Genomic DNA, 21,190 nt, shown 5'->3' on the forward strand with positions numbered 1-21,190 from the left:
GAGCCCCGGGCACCCTGCCAGGATCCAGCCACAGGGGTGACCCAAGGCACTCTTGACCCAAGCCAGAAACCGATCCTCTCCTCCCTTGTATCCCCTCCTCCTTGCTCCTGGGAAGTCCTTCGCAGACTCCAACCTCGGTCCTCCTCCTCTGTCCCCGCTGTCCCGGGGCACAGGCCGATCGATGCCACCCGGCCCTGCCGCTCCCTCTACCCGCTGCCTGCCCGTCAGCCCTCCTTCCTGCAGCCTGTAACCGGACACTGTTTGCTCCCCACCAGGCACCCCCAGCACACTGTTCCTGGATCTCAGCCTCTCCAGGGCCCGAGCACAGGGCGCCCCTGGCCAGCCCACTGACCTTTGCCTGCCTGAGCCCTGGTTAATTTTTGCCCAATCTGTGGGCTGTGGGGCTCCTCCCCCTGCCCCTCAGGGATATAAGTCTGGCCAGACGCTGCGCCTGCTCCTCGCCGTCCTGAACCTCCCCCAGCTGCCCCCCTGCCCTCATCATGGCCAAGGGCTTCTACATTTCCAAGCCTGTGGGCATCCTGGCCATCCTCCTGGGCGTGGCGGCCGTGTGCACCATCATCGCTCTGTCCGTGGTGTACTCCCAGGAGAAGAACAGGAGCACCGAGAGCTCCACGGCGGCCTCCACGGCGGCCTCCACGGCGGCCTCCACGGCGGCCTCCACGGTGGCCTCCACGGCGGCCTCCACGGAGGCCTCCACGGCGGCCTCCACGGCGGCCCCCACGGGCCCTACCACCACCGTGGCTACCACCTTAGACCAAAGCAAGCCATGGAACGTCTACCGTCTACCCAAGACGCTGATTCCCGACTCCTACAACGTGACGCTGAGGCCCTACCTCACCCCCAACGATAAGGGCCTGTACGTCTTCACGGGCACAAGCATCGTTCGCTTCACGTGCAATGAGTCCACCAGCGTTGTCATCATCCACAGCAAGAGGCTCAACTACACCAACCACCAGGGGCACATGGTGTCCTTGTCGGGCGTGGGGGGCTTCCAGCCGCAACCTGTCATCGTCAGGACGGAGCTCGTGGAGCTCACCGAGTACCTGGTCGTGCACCTCCAGGAGCCGCTGGTGGCCGGCAGACAGTACGAGATGAAGAGTGAGTTCCAGGGGGAGCTGGCCGACGACCTGGCGGGCTTCTACCGCAGCGAGTACATGGAGAACGGCGTCAAAAAGTAAGTTGCGTCTGCGTCTGCTCAGTGGGGCAGGTCCTAGAGGCTGAGGCAGAGCCGGGTCCCGGGGGCCGAGGAAGGTTTTGGGTTGCGGGCCTTGGAACCGCCTGGAGCCTTCGGCTGGCCATGACTCCATCCGCGGGGGCCGGGGGTGGGGGGCCCCTGGGGAGCCTTCCTGGGGACTTCCTGGGACTCCTTCCTGGGGAGCTTCCACCCCCCCCCCCCACGAGGGAGTCGGGGGCAAGTGGCGAAAGAACCCCTCGGACAGATAGGAGAACTGGGGCTCAGAAGAGAGAAACTTGCCCAAAGCCTCCTAGTTAACTCGGGCACGGATCCTGCCGGGACTTTGACCCCGACTCCTGAAGGAGTTCTGCGCTCCCATAGGAGCTGGCCTGTCGGGGCCCAGAGGCTGTTTGGGGGAGGCGGGGAGGGCAGGGATGAGCCGGACCGGGCTTTCATGCCCAGCGACATGCCCTTCTCCCGCATGCCCAGCGGCGCCCTGAAGCCCCCGCCCTGCCCACCCTCACGGGGTGCAGGCATTCTGCCAGCACACCCTCTAATACCCCGGTCTGGGCAGGGTGCTGGCCACGACACACATGCAGGCTACAGAGGCCCGGAAATCCTTCCCGTGCTTTGACGAGCCCGCCATGAAGGCCACGTTTAACATCACCATCATCCACCCCAACAACTTGGTGGCCCTGTCCAACATGCTGCCCAGAGGTGAGCGGGTCTGTCCCAGGGGCCACACAGCCTTGGGAAGAAGGCAGCCCAGGGTTGGGATGCAGGGCGGGGGAGAGGAGGCGTCTCCACATGCCTGAACGGTCCATGCCCAGGCCCCAGCGTCCCGTTTGATGGAGATCGCACCTGGAAAGTCACCGAGTTCGAAACCACACCCATAATGTCTACTTACCTGCTGGCCTACATCGTTAGTGAGTTCTCATATGTGGAGACAAGAGCTCCCAGTGGCGTCCTGGTAAGAAGCTGGGCCTGTCGGCCCTTCCCCGGGATTGGTTCTGGCCTGACGGATATTCCTCTTTTATTAATTCCCATCTCAGCTCCTGAGTTGTTAGGCCGGTGTTTAAACCCCAGCTCTGCGTGATCTTGGGCAAGTGTCTTAAGTTCTCTGACCCTCGGTCTCTGCATCTGAAAAATGGGTCTGTCCTCATGAAGGGAGTTCCCAGCGCATGGATGCCAAACGAATGATGGCCGTGGCTATTATTATTCCCAGAGCTCCTCCCTAAGGCTCAAAGCCCCCCAAAGACCCCCCAGCCCCTCATTTTAACCTAGTCATCCCCCTTACTAGCCTGGGATCCCCACGGCTTGGCCCATCTGCACCAGGAGCCGAGGGGGGCCTCTGACCTACCTCCACCCTCTTTGCAGATCCGGATCTGGGCCCGGCCCAGTGCGATCAACCAGGGCCATGGCGATTATGCCCTGAAGGTGACAGGCCCCATTCTGGACTTCTTTTCCCAACATTACGACACGCCCTACCCGCTCAACAAATCGGGTGAGTGAGGGGGCGTTGTGGTGGGGGCGGCGGGTAGGGTTCCCCACCCAGAGGCCGTCCTGACAATGGCTTTGGCCCATGCCACCCCCAGACCAGATTGCCTTGCCTGACTTCAACGCTGGCGCCATGGAGAACTGGGGGCTGGTGACCTACCGGGAGAGTGCGCTGCTGTATGACAGGCAGTCCTCCTCCAGCGGCAACCAGGAGCGGGTGGTCACCGTGATTGCTCATGAGCTGGCCCACCAGGTAGCCCCTGCTTCCCAGGGAGGGTAGGGAAAGGACATGGCCCAAGTCCCCGCTCTGCCCTGGGCACCTGCGAAGGGAGGAGGGTCCTACCCGACAGGATGGCAGAGGGGAGTCACAGCGAGGTTGGTGGAGTCCCGAACCGGTGCCTGGCACGTGGGGGACACCCGGTGACCGTGAGCACAAGGCCAGCGTGGCCAGCCGGGCTGATCTCCCCCCCCCGCCCCGACAGTGGTTTGGGAACCTGGTGACCTTGGAGTGGTGGAATGACCTATGGCTGAACGAGGGCTTCGCCTCCTACGTGGAGTACCTAGGTGCTGACTTTGCAGAGCCCACATGGAATTTGGTGAGCCGGCTGCCCTGGGCCCCGAGGTCTGGGGACGAGGGCCTGGGGGAGGGGAAGACCCGGGTCATCCCATGTCGGGCCGGTCTCCTGACGCCCAGCGGGGCTTTGCAGAAAGACCTCATGGTGCTGAACGACGTGTACCATGTGATGGCTGTGGACGCCCTGGCCTCCTCCCACCCGCTGTCAACTCCTGCCTCGGAGATCAACACGCCGGCCCAGATCAGCGAGGTGTTTGACTCCATCTCCTACAGCAAGGTACTGAGACAGTGTGTTTTTTTTTTTGGGGGGGGGGGGGGCGTGTGGAAGGGGCGGGGACACAGCTAGGGCACTGGGAGCATCTGCCCTTGTCCAGTGGGGGCCCAGGGTCCGGCTGGCTCCGCACAGCCTTCTGAACCCCCTCTCCTTCCCCAGGGAGCCTCTGTCCTCAGGATGCTCTCCAACTTCCTGACTGAGGACCTGTTCAAGATGGGCATAGCGGTGAGTCCCCTCGGCAGCCATGGAGGCGGGGGGGGGGGGGGGGGGGGAGGGGGGCGGTTTCCTCCAGCCCCCGAGGTGCGTCGCCACAGACACTCAGTGGTGGAGGCTGGGGAGCACCAGCTTTGCCCTCACTGCGACCTGTCTTTCCACAGTCCTACCTCCATACCTATAAATACGGGAACACCATCTACCTGAACCTGTGGGAGCACCTGCAGCAGGTCAGTGACAGTCAAGGCCCCTGCAGCCATCGTGTCGGGGTCCTGCGGTGCCCTAAGTCCCTAGGGGCGGCACACGTGTACTAGAATGTGTCCAGCTCCACTGCTCACCAGCCCAGGGGGGTCATTTGAAGCCTTGTTGCTCATCTGTAAAGTGGGGGCCATGATGGCTCCCTGCAGGAGGCGTGAGACCATGGGTCAAGACCATGGGCAGCTTGCCTCAGCCCGTAGTGAGCTCCGTGATGGGAGCCGAGGAGCCCCCCCAGGTCTTAGAGGTGAGGAAACCAGCCCTCCTCTGCCTGGAACTTTGGAGCGAGTCTTTCTATCTACTCAGCACTCCTGGCTGCCCTGTGCCCTGACCGGCCCCTCCCAGGCATGAATTTGCACACACCAGCACCCCCCGCACGAACTTTGACCCTCCCACCCAGCCCTGCCTTGCGTTCCTGTGCACTCAGACCCCAAGCAGCCCTTGCCTGCAGTGCAGACCCTCGGACTGCCCCTCTCCCCGCCCCCTCCCCCGGCCCCCCTGCCTCTAGTACGGCTGGAGTCCGCACACTCCCCATCTTCCCCCAGAGCTTCCCTTCTCTTAGGGCTCCTTCTCGGCCCCTCCTCAGCCCCACTGACCCCTCCAGAATCCCGAGCCTGGATCCACCAGGGAGGGGAGACCCAGGGCCTTGTCTCAGAGTCACAGCCGGGCTCCAGGGCCCTCCATGCTGGTCTCGGCCCAAATTCTTTCTTCTGGTCCGTCCCCCTCCCCCGCACCCCTTCCCCGCCCCGACCTCCCACAACCTGCCGACTCCACAGGGGGCTCCACACTGCCTCGGTCCCTCCCCTCCACATCCACCGTCTTCCTCGCCTGCCTCAGTTTCCCGCTCCTTCCTCTCCTCCAAAGCCGAGCCCTCCTCCACGCCTGCTCTACCCCTGCCTCCAGGGTACTCCCTCTGTGCTGAGCCTCCCCTCTCTCTGCAGCAGCCCCCAGCTCCCCTCCCTGTTCAGCCTGTGCCCTTCTGGTGTTCTTTATCCTCTTTCCCGTCTTAATTTTCTCCGTCATTAACAGATGTTGTTGGCTTTTTGCCGTTATTACTAAAGCAGTGCACGTGCATGGAAAAAGATGAAGAAAGACCCAAGAAGACAGTAGCGACCGCCCTAAGCCCGTCCCCAGACCACCCACTCCTGCTCCCTGTCTCTGCACCCGCTCGTGCCTCGGACTATGTTTTCCCTCCTCTCCTTCTCCCCTCCCCTCCCATCCTCTGAGGTTCGAGCTGAGCTGGGACCCAGGCTCCTGCCCGCCCCCACCCCCACCCCCACCCCCACCCCCACCCCGGGCTCCTCCGCTGGCCCTGCCTCCCTGCAAGGTGGGTCTTCCGAGGCTGCCCTGGGCGGGCCACTGACGGCCGGGCACCGTCTCGCTGTGCTCCAGGTTGTAGACAAACAGCCGACCATCAAGCTGCCCGACACCGTGAGTGCCATCATGGACCGCTGGATCCTGCAGATGGGCTTCCCCGTCATCACCGTGGACACCCAGACAGGCACCATCTCCCAGCAGCACTTCCTCCTTGACCCCCAGTCCGTGGTCACCCGCCCCTCACAGTTCAAGTGAGCAGCAGGGGGCACTGAGGCGGGCGTCCCGTGAGGGCTCTGAAGGACAGGTGCTGTGGTGTCCCTTGACCGTGGTGGGTCCTGACCTGCCGTGGTCCCAGCCCCAGCACCTGGCCCGGGATGGGGGGGTGGGGGAGGGGCGTGCTCAGTGCCCAGACGGAGCCGGGCAGAGACTGGGAGGCTGGGCGGGGCTGCTCTTTGCTGGCAGTGACCGAGAGCGGCCGGCTGTCATCACCTGGCGTCTGGGTCTCTTGTTGCAGCTACCTGTGGATCGTTCCCATCTCTTCTGTCAGAAGCGGCAGACCGCAGGAGCACTACTGGCTGCGGGGCGTCGAAAAAGGTAATCCAGCCCCGCCCTTGTGGACAGCCGTCCCCTCCCCCACACCCCCAGCTCCTGGCCCACGTCCTGGGGGTTCCGGCAGGCCTCAGTGACCTCCTTCATGGTCTCATTCAACAAATGGTGCCCACTTCTCTGGTTCTAAGCTCTACTGTGCGGCCGCCCAGCTGTGTGGCCCCGGGCAGGTTGCCATTCCTCTCTGGTCTCCCATTTCCTCATTTATAAAATGGGGCTAAGAACAATAGCGGCCCGGTTGAGTTGTGTGGGGACTAAAGAAGGGAACTCACATGAGATGTTTAAGACAGTGCCTGGCACAAAGTATAAACAGCCCTACTCCACCAGGTACTGGGGAATCCGGTCAAGGCAATTCATCCTCTGCCAACGCCAAAACTGCAGCTGAAGAGAAGGAAGGAAGATAAGCAGCTAAAACTTTCTAGAGCTGTGTTGGATGCCTTAACAGAGGCACGTACAGGCTGCTGGGGCATGGGGCAGGGAGCCAGGAATAAGGAAGTTTCAACTTCACAGAGAGGTGAGGGAAGGCTTCCTGGAGGAGGTGAGCTGAGTCTTAGAGGAAGAAAAGGACTTAGCCAGGCTCGTGGGGGCAGAAGAAAGAGCAAGTGCGAGGCAGGAGAGAACTAAGGACTGTGGCTAGGGCAGAGGTGTGCCCTGAAGGTAAAGCTGCTTCCCAAGGTCCCTGCGGATGGCAGGACACAATGGCTGTGTCCTCCGGCCAGGAGGAGCTGGGGCAGGTGGGAAGTGGCAAGCGGACGGCCCCCTCTGGCTGCCGGGAGCAAGGCTGGAAGGGAGGGCAGAGAGGGGCAGCACTGGGGGTGCTGACTGGCGGGGGGCGGGCATTGCCTGGGCTTCCCACTAGGTGACGGGGTAAGAGGGGAGGAGGAGGGAGGGAGGGAGGAGGAGCAGCAGCCTGTGGAGGCGGTCTGGGTGTCCTGAGGCTGTGCCGATGGAGAAGTCCGGGCTGCTGTCACTGGCCCAGCCACGTGGAGCCTGTGGGAGACAGGAAGGGCACCGAGGGGCAGAGATGGCACTTGGTCCCTCTGAGGGCAGAGTTTGGCCTGGCAGCCCAGTCCTACCTACGCCCCTTCTCCTCCCCCTTCCCTTGGCATCGCCTGAGGCTTGAGGGCCAGCCGGTGCCAGGCTGCATGGGAGGCCTGGAGAAAGACAGGCCAAGGGTCAGCCTGTGTCCTTCTGAGCAGCCCCACCTAGCTCTGATCTCTCCCCGCAGCCCAGAATGACCTGTTCAAGACCACAGCTAATGACTGGGTTCTGCTGAACCTCAACGTGACGGGCTACTACCTGGTGAACTATGACAATGAAAACTGGAAGAAGATCCAAACTCAGCTGCAGACAGACCTGTCGGTGGGTGTTGGCCGCCAGCCCCCATCACCTGCCCCAGGCCCCGGGCCCTGCCCCCTCCCTCCCCCCCCCTCCCCCTCTCCCGCCCCCAGCAGCAGCCTGAGGTCACGCGCTCTGTCGCCCCTTCTAGGCCATTCCTGTCATCAATCGGGCTCAAGTCATCCACGATGCCTTCAACCTGGCGAGGTGAGTGCCCCCTTCCTCCTGGGGCCCAGCCTGTCCCTGGCCTGGTGACTTGGGCAAGTGCTGTTCTACAGCGACAGACCCAGGCACACTGCTATGGGCTCCCTGTGCTTCTCTGCGCCCCTCCCTGGGCCCCCACACCCCTGCAGATTGCTAGTATTACAGCCCACTTTTCCCAGATAAGGAATCCGAGACTCAAGAGTTTGATTGAGTGCTTTACCTGGGGTCACTCTGTAGCCCGTGACAGCCAGACACAGGTCTGGCCAACTCCAAAACCACAGTGTCCTTCATAGCACCAGCTCTTCCTGAGGATTAACTGTGTGCCAGCCTGCCATGGCAGATGCTACAAAAAGTCTGGGAAGGACAGAGCAGGAGAGAGGCAGCATGGATAAACAAATATTTATTCAGCACCTACTGTGTTCCCAGCAGGTGCTAAGCTCTTTGACTTAGGTGATGTCACCCATAGACACGGACATTTATGAACCACAGGTGCACAGATGGTCTGAGGAGGAGGAGGGAGGAAGGCACAGGGGGCCGAGCGAATCAGAGAAGAAGTGGGCAGAATAAAGAGCAGAGGTTTTTTGTCCTTATGCATCTCAGCTCTGTCTCTTATGGGCTGTGTGGCCTTAGGCAAGTCACTTTGCCTCTCTGAGCCTCAGTTTCCCATTTGTCAAATGGGGATAATACGCAGGGGAATGTGATTGGCAGTGGGTGAGGACAGGGCCTGAGCTCACCTTGTCCCCCATCCCTCCCCCCTCCCCGGCCCCACCCCTACCTATCCCCAGGCCCATCTACAGTGAACAGTGAACGTTGGAGCTGGCTCATTTGGGGCTCTCAGGTTTCAGGAAGGGGTTGGGGCCCCCTCAGTGGGGACTGGACTTAATGGGGATGCTTACCTGAGCCCTTGTGTCTATCCCCAGTGCCCAAAAGGTCCCTGTCACTCTGGCGCTGAACAACACTCTCTTCCTGATCCAAGAGACCGAGTACATGCCCTGGCAGGCCGCCCTGAGCAGCCTGAGCTACTTTAAGCTCATGTTCGACCGCTCTGAGGTCTACGGCCCCATGAAGGTACAGAGGGGCAGGGCAGGGTTCGAGGACCAATTTGCCCGGTGCCAGAAATGCACCATTAGGGAGTTACTAGAAATTTTGTCTGGAGCGGTGGCACCCTTCGGGCCGACAGGACACCGGGTCCTTTTCTGAGAGCAGGTGGGCAGAGTGGCAAGAGGGATGTAGGGTGAAGGGAACAGGTACTGGAAAGGCGAGCAGGTTGGGTAGGGCCGAGAAAGGACACAGCTCAGGCGGTTAGGCGTCCAACATGGTTTCGACTTAGGTTTGTTGGGTTCGAGCCTTGCATTGGGCTCTGCACTTACAGTGCAGAGGTTGCTAGGGATTCTCTCTCTCTCTCTCTCTCTCTCCCCCTCCCTCTCTCTCTGCCCCTCCCCTGCTCTCTCTCTTCCCCCTTTCTCTCAAAATAAATAAATAAATTTATTTGTTGAGGCTCCCATGAGGGAGATAAGAGAGAAACTCAGCAGGGTGATTTACAAAAGAAAAAAAAAAAACCCAAAACAAATGTCCAACAGTTGGAGATTGGTTAGGTAAACTACGATATCCATTGATGGAATATTATGCAGCCATTAGATGAAACTTGAAGAGATCATTTTTTTTATTAACTTGTTTTATTTTTTATTTTTTAAAATTTACTTCCAAATTAGTTAGCATCTAGTGCAACAATGATTTCAGGAGTAGATTCCTTAGTGCCCCTCATTCATTTAGCCCATCCCCCCTCCCACCACCCCTCCCATAACCCTCTGTTCTCCATATTTATGAGTCTCTTCTGTTTTGTCCCCCTCCCTGTTTTTATATGATTTTTGCTTCCCTTCCCTTATGTTCATCTGTTTTGTCTCAAAGTCCTCATATGAGTGAAGTCATATGATTTTTGCCTTCCTCTGACTAATTTCACTTAGCATAATACCCTCCAGTTCCATCCACGTGGTTGCAAATGGCAAGATTTCCTTCTTTTTGATTGCCGAGTAATACTCCATCGTATATATATACCACATCTTCTTGAGCCATTCGTCCATCGATGGACATTTGGGCTCTTTCCATACTTTGGTCATTGTCAATAGTGCTGCTATCAACATGGGGGTGCATGTGTCCCTTCGAAAGAGCACACCTGTATCCCTTGGATAAATGCCTAGTAGTGCAATTGCTGGGTCGTAGGGTAGTTCCATTTTTAGTTTTTTGAGGAACCTCCATACTGTTTTCCAGAGTGGCTGCACCAGCTTGCATTCCCAGAGGTCATTTTTTAATTAAAAATTTTTTTTTTCTCGTGCACTTCCTATGATGTTGAAAGAGGTGTGATGGCAAGTGAGATTTTAACTCTTTAACCTGCCTGCGTTGGATTTACTCCATCCTCCCGATGTAGTTAAGTCACAATATTTGATCAACTCAGTAGTCAGCATTTACTGTATTGTGGTTATTGAAATTTTTTTTAATGTTTATTTTTGAGAGAGAGACAGACAGACAGACCGTGAGCAGGAGGGGGGCAGAGAGAGAGGGAGGCACAGAATCCAAAGCGGGCTCCAGGCTCTGAGCTGTGAGCACAGAGCCCGGGACGGGGCTCGAATTCACGAGCCACAAGATCATGACCTGATCATGACCTGAGTCAGACGCCCAACTGACTGAGCCACCCAGGCGCCCCAGTATTGTGGTTATTTAAATATCATTCTCTGCTGAGCCACATGGACTACTATGTTTGTGTCCCCCCCTCCCTTTTTTTTATACATCTTGGACAAACGTCATCAGGGCATATGCTAGATTTGCTGCATTTTCCTGGAGGCATCCCTCCCTGCCGGAGCCCGCAGTCCATGTGCTCCCTTCTGGAACTGCGGCTCAGCCCCACCCCTCCCCCCAATGGGAGGCTCTCCCCCGGTGTGGCATCTCATGTTTCCTGAACCAGTGGGTTCTTCCTTGAGTTTTCTCTCCCATAGTGGAGCACCTTTTCCAGGAGTTTTTGAGAAAGTGTCCCTAAGAGTGGAGGTAGATCATGCACAGTGTGTTTATTCCGTCACCACACGGGACCCAGAATTTACCTGGGATTAGAAGTTTCTAGGTTGGAAGCTACTATTCCTCAGACAATTTCAGACCTTGCTCCGCTGATGCCAAGCCTCTCGTGCTGCTGTTGAGAAGCTCAGAGGCTTGCTCATCTCTGGTTCTTTGAACGTGGCTGTTTTTTCCCTTCTGGAAGCTTGTGGGCTCTTCTCTCAGTCCCGATGTGTCTTTCTCCTCCTCCTCCTGTAGCCCCCTTGGCTACAGATTGTGGGCGTTTCTTCTATCATATGTTTATTTTTAAAACATCTTTTTTTAATGTTTGTTTATTGGAGGGGGGCTGGTAAGAGGCAGAGAGAGAGGGAGAGAGAGAGGGAGACACAGAATCCGAAGAGGCTCCAAGCTCTGAGCTGTCAGCACAGAGCCCGATGCGGGGCTCGAACTCACAAACCATAAGATCATGACCTGAGCCGAAGTCAGATGCTTAACTGACTGAGCCCCCCAGGCCCCCCAGTGTTTTATTTTGAGAGAGAACACATGCACATGTAAGTGGAAGAAGGGCAGAGAGAGACAGACAGACAGACAGACAGAATCCCAGTCCATGCTGAGCTTGGAGCCCGACGTGGGGCTTGATCTCACAAATCATGAGATCGTGACCCGAACCAATGTCAGGAGTCCGACGCTTAACCGACTGAGCCACCCAGGCGCCTCTGAGCATGTGACTCTTGGTCTCAGGGTTGTGAGTTCAAGAACCACGTTGAATATAGAATTTACTAAAAATGTATACACACACACACACACACACACACACACATAGTATCCATGAGTGTGTTTCCCTGAGACCAGGGAATCACCCTTTATGTTGTATAATGAGGCTGGTGATGCCCACTTTCTATGACTGGCGGACACGGGGGACAAAGAAGCCGACTAGAGTTACCTCCAGTTAGGATATAAACTTTCACCTCTGCAGTCGGCCAACCCTTCTGCTATGTCTGGGGGCCCCCGATTCTGAGCCCCACTGATTCAGCCTCACCTGTGGGGGGGGGGGCTGTTGCCCTGCTGCAAGGAGGGAAGTGGGAGCTTGGGGGTTCAACCATTCCCCCTGTGTTCAGCCCCCGCCTCACCCCTGTCTCCTGCAGACCCGTCCCTCTGAGTCTGAGCCTTGTCTGGGCAAGCCTTGCTTCCGGTTCCAACCACCCCTACCCCTGCCCCCCGGGGCCCGCACTGTGACTCTGCCCCGTCCCTCCCTTCCTCTCCCCACCTTGCAGCTTCCTGACTGCATGGGCATCTCCTCCACTCTTTTTCCCTTTCCGTTCTCTTGGCTCTCGGAGGTTTATTCCTTTTACGTTTGGACGTGGATTCCGGTTGGGGCCCGTGACGAACTACCGTGTTGAACCCGAGTCCGTGAAGGGTGTTAGTAACAGGAGGCAGAACTTACCTTCCAGCGTCGGGGGCAAAGGGCAGCAGACAGAATGACGGATCTGCTGGGTAGACAGGGGAAAAGAAGGGGTAAACTCACCAATTTGAAAATCAGTTTGGGGAAGCTCCTGGGCAGTTTTCATTTTCTGCACATGCTGCTCTGTATTTTCCACACTCTTCACAGTAGACACGGAACACTCACCACCGGGATTGGTGGTGGAGTGGCGGGGCGGAGGTGGGGGGGGAACCCAACACTATTAAAAACTGGTGACGCAGACAAGGAGTGTTGGAGCTGACTGAGGCTTTCAGGCAGGAGAGCCTCGGGCCGGTCATCTGAAACCTGGCCCGTGCGGGCCCCTTTGGGCCCTGCTGGCTCCCTCGGGGCCCTGAGCCTCCGGCCTCTCTGCCTCCGTAGCCACCAGCCCTTGCTGCACCTACACCCACGTCAGAGGCTGCAGGGACTCCAGAAAGACCTGGCAGGAGTCTTGCCTTCAAAGCTCTCCGTGTTTTCTTTTGCCCAGAGCTACCTGAAGAAGCAGGTCACGCCCCTCTTCGATCATTTCGAAAGACTCACCAAAAACTGGACTGATCACCCGCAAACCCTCATGGACCAGTGAGTGGACCGTTGAGAAGCCAAGAGCCTCTCTCCTTTCCTTATTTCTGGAGGCCATGGGCGGCCCAGCTACCCTGACCCGGGGAGTCCAGGGCAGGGCCCCACAGTGTCCTCTGGAGGCCATCTCTTGGCCGGGGCCACCAGGCGGGAGGAGGAGGCCTGCCCTGAGGTTCTGTGCGGCCTGGGAGCCCATCTGACCTCTTTGTACAAGGGACCCAACTGAAACTCTGAGGTCCCCTCAGGGTCTTGATCATTCAGATTCTCGGTGTTCAGATAGGGGCTGCAGCCTGCGCTGACTCCTCTAAGTCCCTGGGCTGCCCAAGGCACAAAGCCACTTAGGGGATCCAGTGAGCAGCCTCAGGCAGAGCCCGGGCCCCGCCATCCTTCCCGGAGCTGTGTGTCGGCAGGGGGGTGTCTCTGCCCAAGTCTGGGCCGGGCGGCCCATGGGCATGCTGACGGAGTGTCACCCGTGGGGCAGGTACAGCGAGATTAACGCCGTCAGCACCGCCTGCTCCTACGGGGTTCCTAAGTGTGAGAAGCTGGCCGCGACTCTTTTCGCCCAGTGGAGGAAGAACCCCCAAAACAACCCGTGAGTGTATCCCCCGCTCCTCCCCTGACCTTCATCCGTCCCTAGAGCCCACAGCCGTGTCCTCGTCAGACCCTCGTCCCCCCGCTTCCCTGCCCTGACCCTCTCACCCCTCGCCAGGATCCACCCCAACCTGCGGTCCACCGTGTACTGCAATGCCATCGCCCAGGGCGGCGAGGAGGAGTGGAACTTCGTGTGGGGGCAGTTCCTAAAGGCTGAACTGGTGAACGAGGCTGACAAACTCCGCGGAGCCCTGGCCTGCAGCAACCAGGTCTGGATCCTGAACAGGTGAGGACTGGGCCCAACGGGGCCACGTGAGTTTCCCTCCCGACGGGGGACCCCACGTGGGAGAGCAAGAACCAGCTGGGCCTCTCATTCACGGCATCCTCACAAACCTGTGCGGTGGGGCGGTGGGGCCCCCATGTCGCAGAGGAGGACACTGGGGCTCAGAGAAGCGAAAACAACTTGCCCAAAGTCCAGAAGCTTTAGTAAGTGGTGGAGCCAAGATCTGAACCCACGTCTGGGTCTCTGTCCCACACTTTTAACCGCTTTGGCTTCTTGGACGGTAGTTGACAGAAGCTCAGTTTTCCTCTCTGCCAAGGGCTCTGTTGCAGCTGGGCCTGGGTCCTTTTGGACGTCCGGCGGGGCCCGCCCCAAGCTCCTGGCTCCCGCCGGCCACCTGTATGTCATCTCCCGGACCCCAGTAAAGAAGAGCCTCCCTCAGTGTCAAAGACAAAGGTGGCTGCCGTGCCTGGGACAGGGCTCCCGGCTCTGGTACTCCTTCCTGTCTTCATTCATCCATCATCAGTCATCACATATCCATCGGGCACCAGGTCCGTGTCAGGCAGGGCCAGTGACCCTGCCTGGGAGACTCAGTGTCCCACCTGTGAGAGGGAGGTAGGACGAAGAGGTCCTCAACGCTCAGTAGACTGAGGGGACATTAGGAGGATGTCGGAGAGGGGGCGGGGGCGGGGGAGGGGATCCTTTGCCTTCCTGGGTTCTCTGTCTCGTATCATCTGACTACAGCCCTTGGAGGTGGTCACTAACCCAGCATCCTTCCCTCACAGGTTCCTGAGTTATACCCTGGACCCTAACCTCATCCGGAAACAAGATGTCACCAGCACTCTCAGCAGCATCTCCAGCAACGTCATCGGGCAAACCCTGGCCTGGGACTTTGTCCAGAGCAACTGGAAGAAACTCTTTCAGGAGTGAGTCTGGGGGAGCCTGCTGGGAGAAGTGCCCGTCAAGGCTGGGTGTCCGGGGCCGGAGGGAAGGGCCCGTGTGTCTGTGTGCATGGGACACCGCAGGGCTGGAGCGTGGTGGGGGGCTGTGGACACCGCCTAGGAGTGCTGAAAAACTAACCCAGCTTGCGGTCAGGCGCGGGGGAGGGCGGGAAGGGCCAACATGGAAAGACAAGGCAGGGTACGGGCTGTCCTTTCTCCCACTTGGGGCAAAGCAAGTCTGTTTCTCTGGAGACAGGGGAGCGAGGATACTGAGATCAAACCTGCGGTCGTGTCCCTCGGGGTATCACCCTGGGCGTGTCATTTCATCTCACCTCCAAGACGGGGACAGTCGCAGAGCAGACGTGAGGGTATAATGGCACCTGGCAGTCACGGAGCATTGCTTCTTCCGCCCCTCACGGTGTCTTCTGTCTCCTGTCCCCACAGCTATGGCACTGGTTCCTTCTCCTTCTCCAACCTCATCCAGGCAGTGACCCGACGATTCTCCACTGAGTTCGAGCTGCAGCAGGTAAGAAGCCCGGGACCCTGGGGCGGCATCCAGAGGTCCATCGCGAGTCTAAACAGACCACCATTCAGCCGGCGCCCCCTGGGTGTGGTCAAGGAGAGCCCGGGCTCCACGATGCCAGGCCTTCCTCACCTGCAGGGGAAGCTGGGTATTCAGGCTTTTTATTTATTTATTTTGTTTTTTTTTTTAAATTAATTTCTTTCTATATTAAATAAATATTTATTATTTATTTAACTATTAAATAAATATGTAGTTAGTGAACACACGGTGTAGTATTGGTTCAGGAGTAGAACCCAGTTTCCAGGCTTTTTAAATGGTGACGATTCAATCAGAAAACTTCATCTTGGAACTTTCATATAGGCAAAAAGTAAAGACAATAATATAAATGAACCTCCACGTACCTACCCATTACCCAGATTGAACAGTTATCAGCGTTTTGCCGGTTCTATTTTGGGGGTGGAGAATTTTCAAGCAGGGATCACTAATATCATACAGTTCACCTGTCTTTGATTTAGTCCTATTTAAAGGAATTTTTAAAAGATAATCTCAATGTTATTAGCAAACCCAAGAAAAGGAACAATTCTTGGTTCTTTTTTTTTTTTTTTTTTCAACGCTTTTTATTTATTTTTGGGACAGAGAGAGACAGAGCATGAACGGGGGAGGGGCAGAGAGAGAGGGAGACACAGAATCGGAAACAGGCTCCAGGCTCCGAGCCATCAGCCCAGGGCCTGACGCGGGGCTTGAACTCACGGGCCGTGAGATCGTGACCTGGCTGAAGTCGGACGCTTAACCGACTGCGCCACCCAGGCGCCCCGAAAAGGAACAATTCTTTACGTGTCATATTCTGCCTGGCCCATTTTTGTTTGTTTGTTTTGTTTTTATTTTTGAGGGAGAGAGAGAGCAGGGAGGGGCAGAGAGAGGGGGAGACAGAGGATCTGCAGAGGGCCCTGTGCTGACAGCAGAGAGCCCGAGGTGGGGCTTGAACTCACGAACCGTGAGGCTGAAGTTGGATGTTCAGCCGACTGAGCCACCCATGTGTCCCTCTATCTGGCCCATTTTAAACCTTCTAGGTTGTTTCTTTTAAAACTCATTTTGCAGTGATATGCATGTTTGAATCAGAAGCTAAAGTTAACTCATTGTATTAGGTTGATATTATCTATTTTTTTAATTGAGATATAATTAATGTACTATAAAACTCGCCATGTTAAGTGGCTTTCAGGGTATTTACAAGCTTGTAGAACCATAACCACCATCTACTTCCAGAACATTCTCATTACCCCCGAAAAGAAACCGTGGCAGTCGTTCCCCAGTCCTCTGTTGTCAGCCCCTGGCAACCACTAATCTACTTTCCGTCTCTATGGATGTGCATATTCTGGATATTTCATGAAATGGAATCATATAATATGAGGCCTTTTGTGGAAGTTTCATCCATGTGGTAGGGTACCACTCCTTTTTATGGCTGAATAATATTCCATTGTATGGATATAACACATCTGTTTATCCATTGATCAGTCGATCGACAGTGGATTGTTTCCACTTTTTGACTATTATGAATAACGCTGTTATGAATGTTCATGTACAAAGTTTTGAGTGAACATATGTGTTTGGTTCTTTTGGGTATACACCTGGGAGGGGAATTGATGGATCATTTGGTAACTTTATGTTTAACTCTTTGAGAAATTGCCAAAATGTTTTCCAAAGTAATTGCACCAATGTACTTTCCACGGCTCTATGTCTGGCTCTATGTCTTTGGACACTTACGTTTCTTTTCTTCCTTCATTCCTTTGTTCCTTCATTCCTCCCTCCCTCCCTCCCTCCCTCTGCTTCCTTCCTTCCCTCCTTCCCTCCTTCCCTCCCTCCTTCCTTCCTTCCTTTCTTCCTTCCTTCCTTCCTTCCTTCCTTCCTTCCTTCCTTCCTTTTAAATTATAGCCATTCTGTGGATGTGAGATAGTATGAATTGCATTTCTCTAATGACTAATGATGTTGCACATCTTTTCATGTGCTTATTGGCCATTCATATGTCTTCTTTGGAGAAATGTCTGTTCAAAACCTTTGCCCAATTTTTTAATTGGGATATTTGTCTCTTCATTTTTGAGTTGTAAGAGTTCTTTATATATTCTGGATACTAGACCCTTATTAGATACCTGATCTGCAAATGTTTTCTTCCATTCTGTGGATTGCCTTTTTACTTTCTCAATAGTGTCTTTCCATACATTAACATTTTTTTTTTATTTTGATGAAGTCCAGCTTTCTAATTTTTCTTTTATGGCTTGTGTTCAGGCATATCTAAGAAACGATCGCTTAATCCAAGGTCATGAAGATTTATACATGCTTTTTACTAAAAGTCTTACTATTTGAGCTCTTACATTTAGGACTTTGATCAATTTTGGCTGAATTTTTGTATATGGTGTGAGGTGGGGGTCCAACTTCATTCCTTTGCCTGTGGCTATCCGATTGTCTCACTACTATTTGTTGAGCAGACTATTCTTTCCCCCGCTGAATGGTCTTGGCACTCTTGTTGAAAATCAATTGACTGTAAATGCGAGGGCTTATTTCTGGACTCTTAATTGTATTTCATTGATCTGTCTGTCCTTCAGCCAATACCACACTGTCTTGATTACTGTAGCTTTGTAGTGAGTTTAGGAATGTCAGCCCTCCAGCTTTGTTCAAGAGTGTTTGGCTATTCTGAGTCCCTTGAATTTCCTTATGAATTTTAGGATCAGCTTGTCCATTTCTGCAAAAAAAGGCAGTTGGAATTTTGATGTGGATTGCGTTGAATCTGTAGATCAATTTAGGAACCGTTGCCATGTTAATAATATTAAATCTTCCACTCCATTAACACAGATTTGGGTCGATTTGGGTATTGTTTCCTTTTATTCAGTCCTTCTTAATTTCTTCCAACAGTGTTTTGTAGTTTTCAGCATTACCAGTCTTGTATGTCTTTTGTCAAATTTATTCCTCAGTCTTTTATTCTTCTTAATGCTATTGTAAATGGGACTGTTTTAATTTCATTTTCGTATGTCTCATTGCTAGTGTGTAGAAATGTAGTATGATCTTGTATGTTGCTCATCTGAAACCTTGCAGAATTTGTTAGTTTTAATAGTTTTTTGGGTTTTTTTTTTTGTTTTTGGTAGATTCCTTAGGATTTTCTGAATACAAAAATCATGTCATCTGCTTATAGAGATAGTTGTACCTCTTCCTTTCTGGGTGCCTTTTATTTCATTTTCTTGCCTAATTGCCCCGGCTACAACCTCCTGTACTAATATATCTTTTAATCTGTGACTTATTTATTTATTTATTATTTTATTATTTATTTTATTATTATTTAAATTTTTTTTAATGTTTATTCACTTTTTGAGAGACAGAGAGAGACAGAGCATGAGTGGGAGAGGGGCAGAGAGAAAGGGAGACCCCGAATCTGAAGCAGGCTCCAGGCTCTGAGCTGTCAGCCCAGAGTCCGCTGTGGGGCTCGAACTCATGGACCATGAAATCATGACCTGAGCCAAAGTCGGGGGCTTAACTGACTGAGCCACCCAGGAGCCCCGAGGCTGTGCTTATTTTCACCTCTGCCCTAGATAAGGACTTTATCCCAGGGACAGAGAAGGGCCAGCCCTTTCTCTCCTGGAGAACAGGCTGTGGCTTCTCCATTTGCAAGGGCCCTAATGTGGACAGGGAGGACAGAGGACTAGGCCGCCCTCCCCTCAAGGCTGTGTGAGAGACCCAGCCTGAGGCTGAGAATCTTCATTTCCCTGGCAGCTGGAGCAGTTCAAGAAGAACAACATGGACACAGGCTTCGGCTCAGCCACCCGAGCTCTGGAGCAAGCCCTGGAGAAGACCAAAGCCAACATCAAGTGGGTGAAGGAAAACAAGGATGTGGTGCTCAGGTGGTTCACAGAAAACAGCTAATGGTCCTTGGTCCTTGCAGTCACCTGGCCCCCATGTGAGATGCCTATTATGTGTCTGTCCCAGTGGCCCACGGCAGGACCCCTCCCTGGAGCCTGAGGCAATGGTGTCCTCACCCCAGGACAAAGTCTCTGGCCCATGTTTTCTCCACTCTGCCCATGGGGCCAATCCAGTTCCTGATGGCCAGACTGCCCCAACACCTCTCAGTCCCTGCCCCTCCTGCCAACTCCACCCCAGGCCTGGCATGGTGTCTGTCACCCAGGGCCCTGGGGCTGATCTCAGGGAAGCCCAGCGCTGGGGTCAGATGAGCAGAAGCCCTTGATGGACGATGGATGGCCTTAGGGGGCGGCCCTGTGCCCTCTCTCACCTTCCCATAAATTTCCTGAACCTGAGGAATCAACAGGGCACCAGATCTATATATTTTTTTTCTAAGAGAAAATGTAAATAAAGGATTTCTAGATCAATGCCTAGACTCGTTACTACACTAGAGTGGGAGTGAGTAGGTTTGCACAAGAGCCGGGAAGCCTGGGAGGGACGGAGGGACCCCGGGGTGTAGGGGACCCCAACGGAGCACAGGAGGGGAGAAGTGCCCAGCCTGCTGGCCCTTCCTACAGAACACCTGGGTGTCCTGTGGGGTCGGCCTGCGGTGTTCATTTCATCCGAATTCCCGTGGCAGGCAGGAGATGCCGGGTGCTGGAAACCATGAGGAGGTGGATGCTAGCAGACCCAGCGGTTCTCATGATGGAGTGGAGGGAGCTGGGGCTTGGTGCCAGGCGCAGAGCAGGTCCTGACAGTGGAGGGAGTCTTTTTCAGAAAGCAGAAGTTTCCGTAGTTCCAGACACTATGATCCGCACCTGCCCTACCGCGAGGTTAAGGGAGCAGGATGCTGACTGGGCTTCTCTTCTTGCATGCAGCCAGCATCCCGGGGACACCTGGGACAGTGAAGGGGGCTTGCAGTGAGGACGGCAAGCCCTGGGACCCAGGCCTGGTCTGACCACCCACTGGTCAAGGGCATGTCCCGCCCCTTCTCCAGGATTCATGGTGGAAGGTGATCTCAATTCGTAAGGTGGTTGTTTTCAAAAGCAGCGTGCGGAAAAAGACAGGCGCCCCTCCGGATCACCTGGGGCAGCCCGAGGTCAGAGCCTATTCTGAGGAGTCTGGGACCCACGCGGCTCCACGGCTCACATTGGCCTTGGTGGAAGTTTCTTAGCAAATGGAGCCAGGTTTTGGGAAGCTCATCTCAGCCTCAGCCCCAGCCCCACAGGACCCAGCGGAGCATCACAGTCTGGTGGAAAGAAAGAGGAAGGTAATAGACCACAGGGCTCTTTGGGGGTTTCCTCCAAGTGAGCCACTGGGGCTGGAGTCTGGGAGACCAGGGGGCCTGGTTTCAGATCACAGCTCGGGCTCCAGTTTTCACACCTACACCTAAAGGCAGTGGATCCCAGGGTCGGGGTGTGCATCTAAGGAGATTCACGTATGTGGGGCACTGCCTGACACAGGAGGAGATTTGGGTATCGTTATCCTTAGCCCCGTCTCCTGGCCTGCCCTCTTCCCTCACAGCCTCTATTCCCCCTTGGGAGCAGTGGGGGTGGGGTCTGGGACCGAAGGCTCCCCAGCCGCCCCTGCAGTCCCTACATCAAAGGTGGGGCGGCAGGAGGGGCGAGGCCCGCCCAGGTTATGGGGTGGGGTCTCTCCACCAATCGGGAGGCTTCCCTCAGCCCAGCCCCTGTGGGCCAGCCCTTCCTGTCGCCAGTGCCCAGCAGCCCTGGCTGGCACTTAACCTTCTGGGGATCAGAGGGCAGGCCCCCTCAGGAGGTCCTGCTGGGGGAGGGCCCAGCCTCACAGGGTCCCTGGGAGAGAACTGGCCTCCTGGGAGAAGAGTCAGCAGGGATCCTAGCCTCTGCGCCTGGCACTGGGCAAAGTGTTTATGCGCATTATCTCATTTGGGCCTCAACAGTCCCAGGAGATAAGGATTGTTTTTGTCTCAGTTTTGCAGATAAGGAAACTGAGGCTCAGGGAGGTTAAGTCAGTAGAGCTAGAAGGAGATGCGGGCTGTAAAGCCTGTGCAGAAGGGAAGCCATCTGTGGCAGGGTCCGTGGCATCCCCACGTTACGTGCTCCCACCACCTCACGGCGTACGAGGCTGGCATTCAGAACGCCCTCAGTGGCTGCAGAAAATCAGTTCCTCGGGAACGCCGTCAGGGCTCACACAGCCAGACACCTGCCTGCAGAACCCTGCACAAGGTCGCACACAGTGCAGGGGCTGACTAGAACTCAGGCTGTCCTTGCCTTCCGGGCACCCTGCGGTGGGGCAAGCAGGGAAGGCAGCCCCTAGGGAGGGGCAAGAAGCAGCGGGGTGGGGGGGTATGTCTCCCACCTCCCCCCACCCAGGAGGCTCTTCGG

At 55.6% G+C, this 21,190-nt stretch overlaps 1 protein-coding gene across 1 annotated transcript; it reads left to right on the plus strand.

Annotated features, from left to right (window-relative positions):
• The first annotated feature begins 298 nt into the window (after positions 1–298).
• Positions 299–19,252, plus strand: ANPEP (alanyl aminopeptidase, membrane). The gene is made up of 21 exons (XM_058736577.1): positions 299–628; positions 713–1,195; positions 1,770–1,912; positions 2,026–2,165; positions 2,573–2,699; positions 2,791–2,945; positions 3,175–3,288; positions 3,400–3,543; positions 3,700–3,765; positions 3,918–3,983; positions 5,401–5,576; positions 5,840–5,919; positions 7,160–7,293; positions 7,421–7,476; positions 8,394–8,541; positions 12,462–12,553; positions 13,032–13,142; positions 13,260–13,427; positions 14,207–14,347; positions 14,807–14,888; positions 18,642–19,252. The coding sequence occupies exons 1-21, from the start codon at positions 501–503 to the stop codon at positions 18,789–18,791; spliced, it is 2,904 nt and encodes a 967-aa protein (XP_058592560.1). The 5' UTR covers positions 299–500; the 3' UTR covers positions 18,792–19,252.
• The last annotated feature ends 1,938 nt before the right edge of the window (positions 19,253–21,190 follow it).

Source organism: Neofelis nebulosa, chromosome 7, assembly GCF_028018385.1.
Source record: "Neofelis nebulosa isolate mNeoNeb1 chromosome 7, mNeoNeb1.pri, whole genome shotgun sequence".
Lineage (NCBI taxonomy): Eukaryota > Metazoa > Chordata > Mammalia > Carnivora > Felidae > Neofelis > Neofelis nebulosa.

Excerpts from the sequence above, each read along its gene's own strand:
- ANPEP (XM_058736577.1), top strand. The coding sequence starts at position 501 with ATGGCCAAGGGCTTCTACATTTCCAAGCCTGTGGGCATCCTGGCCATC. Across the intron at positions 1,196-1,769 it reads ATGGAGAACGGCGTCAAAAA|GGTGCTGGCCACGACACACA; the intron begins GTAAGTTGCGTC and ends CGGTCTGGGCAG. Across the intron at positions 12,554-13,031 it reads CCGCAAACCCTCATGGACCA|GTACAGCGAGATTAACGCCG; the intron begins GTGAGTGGACCG and ends CCCGTGGGGCAG.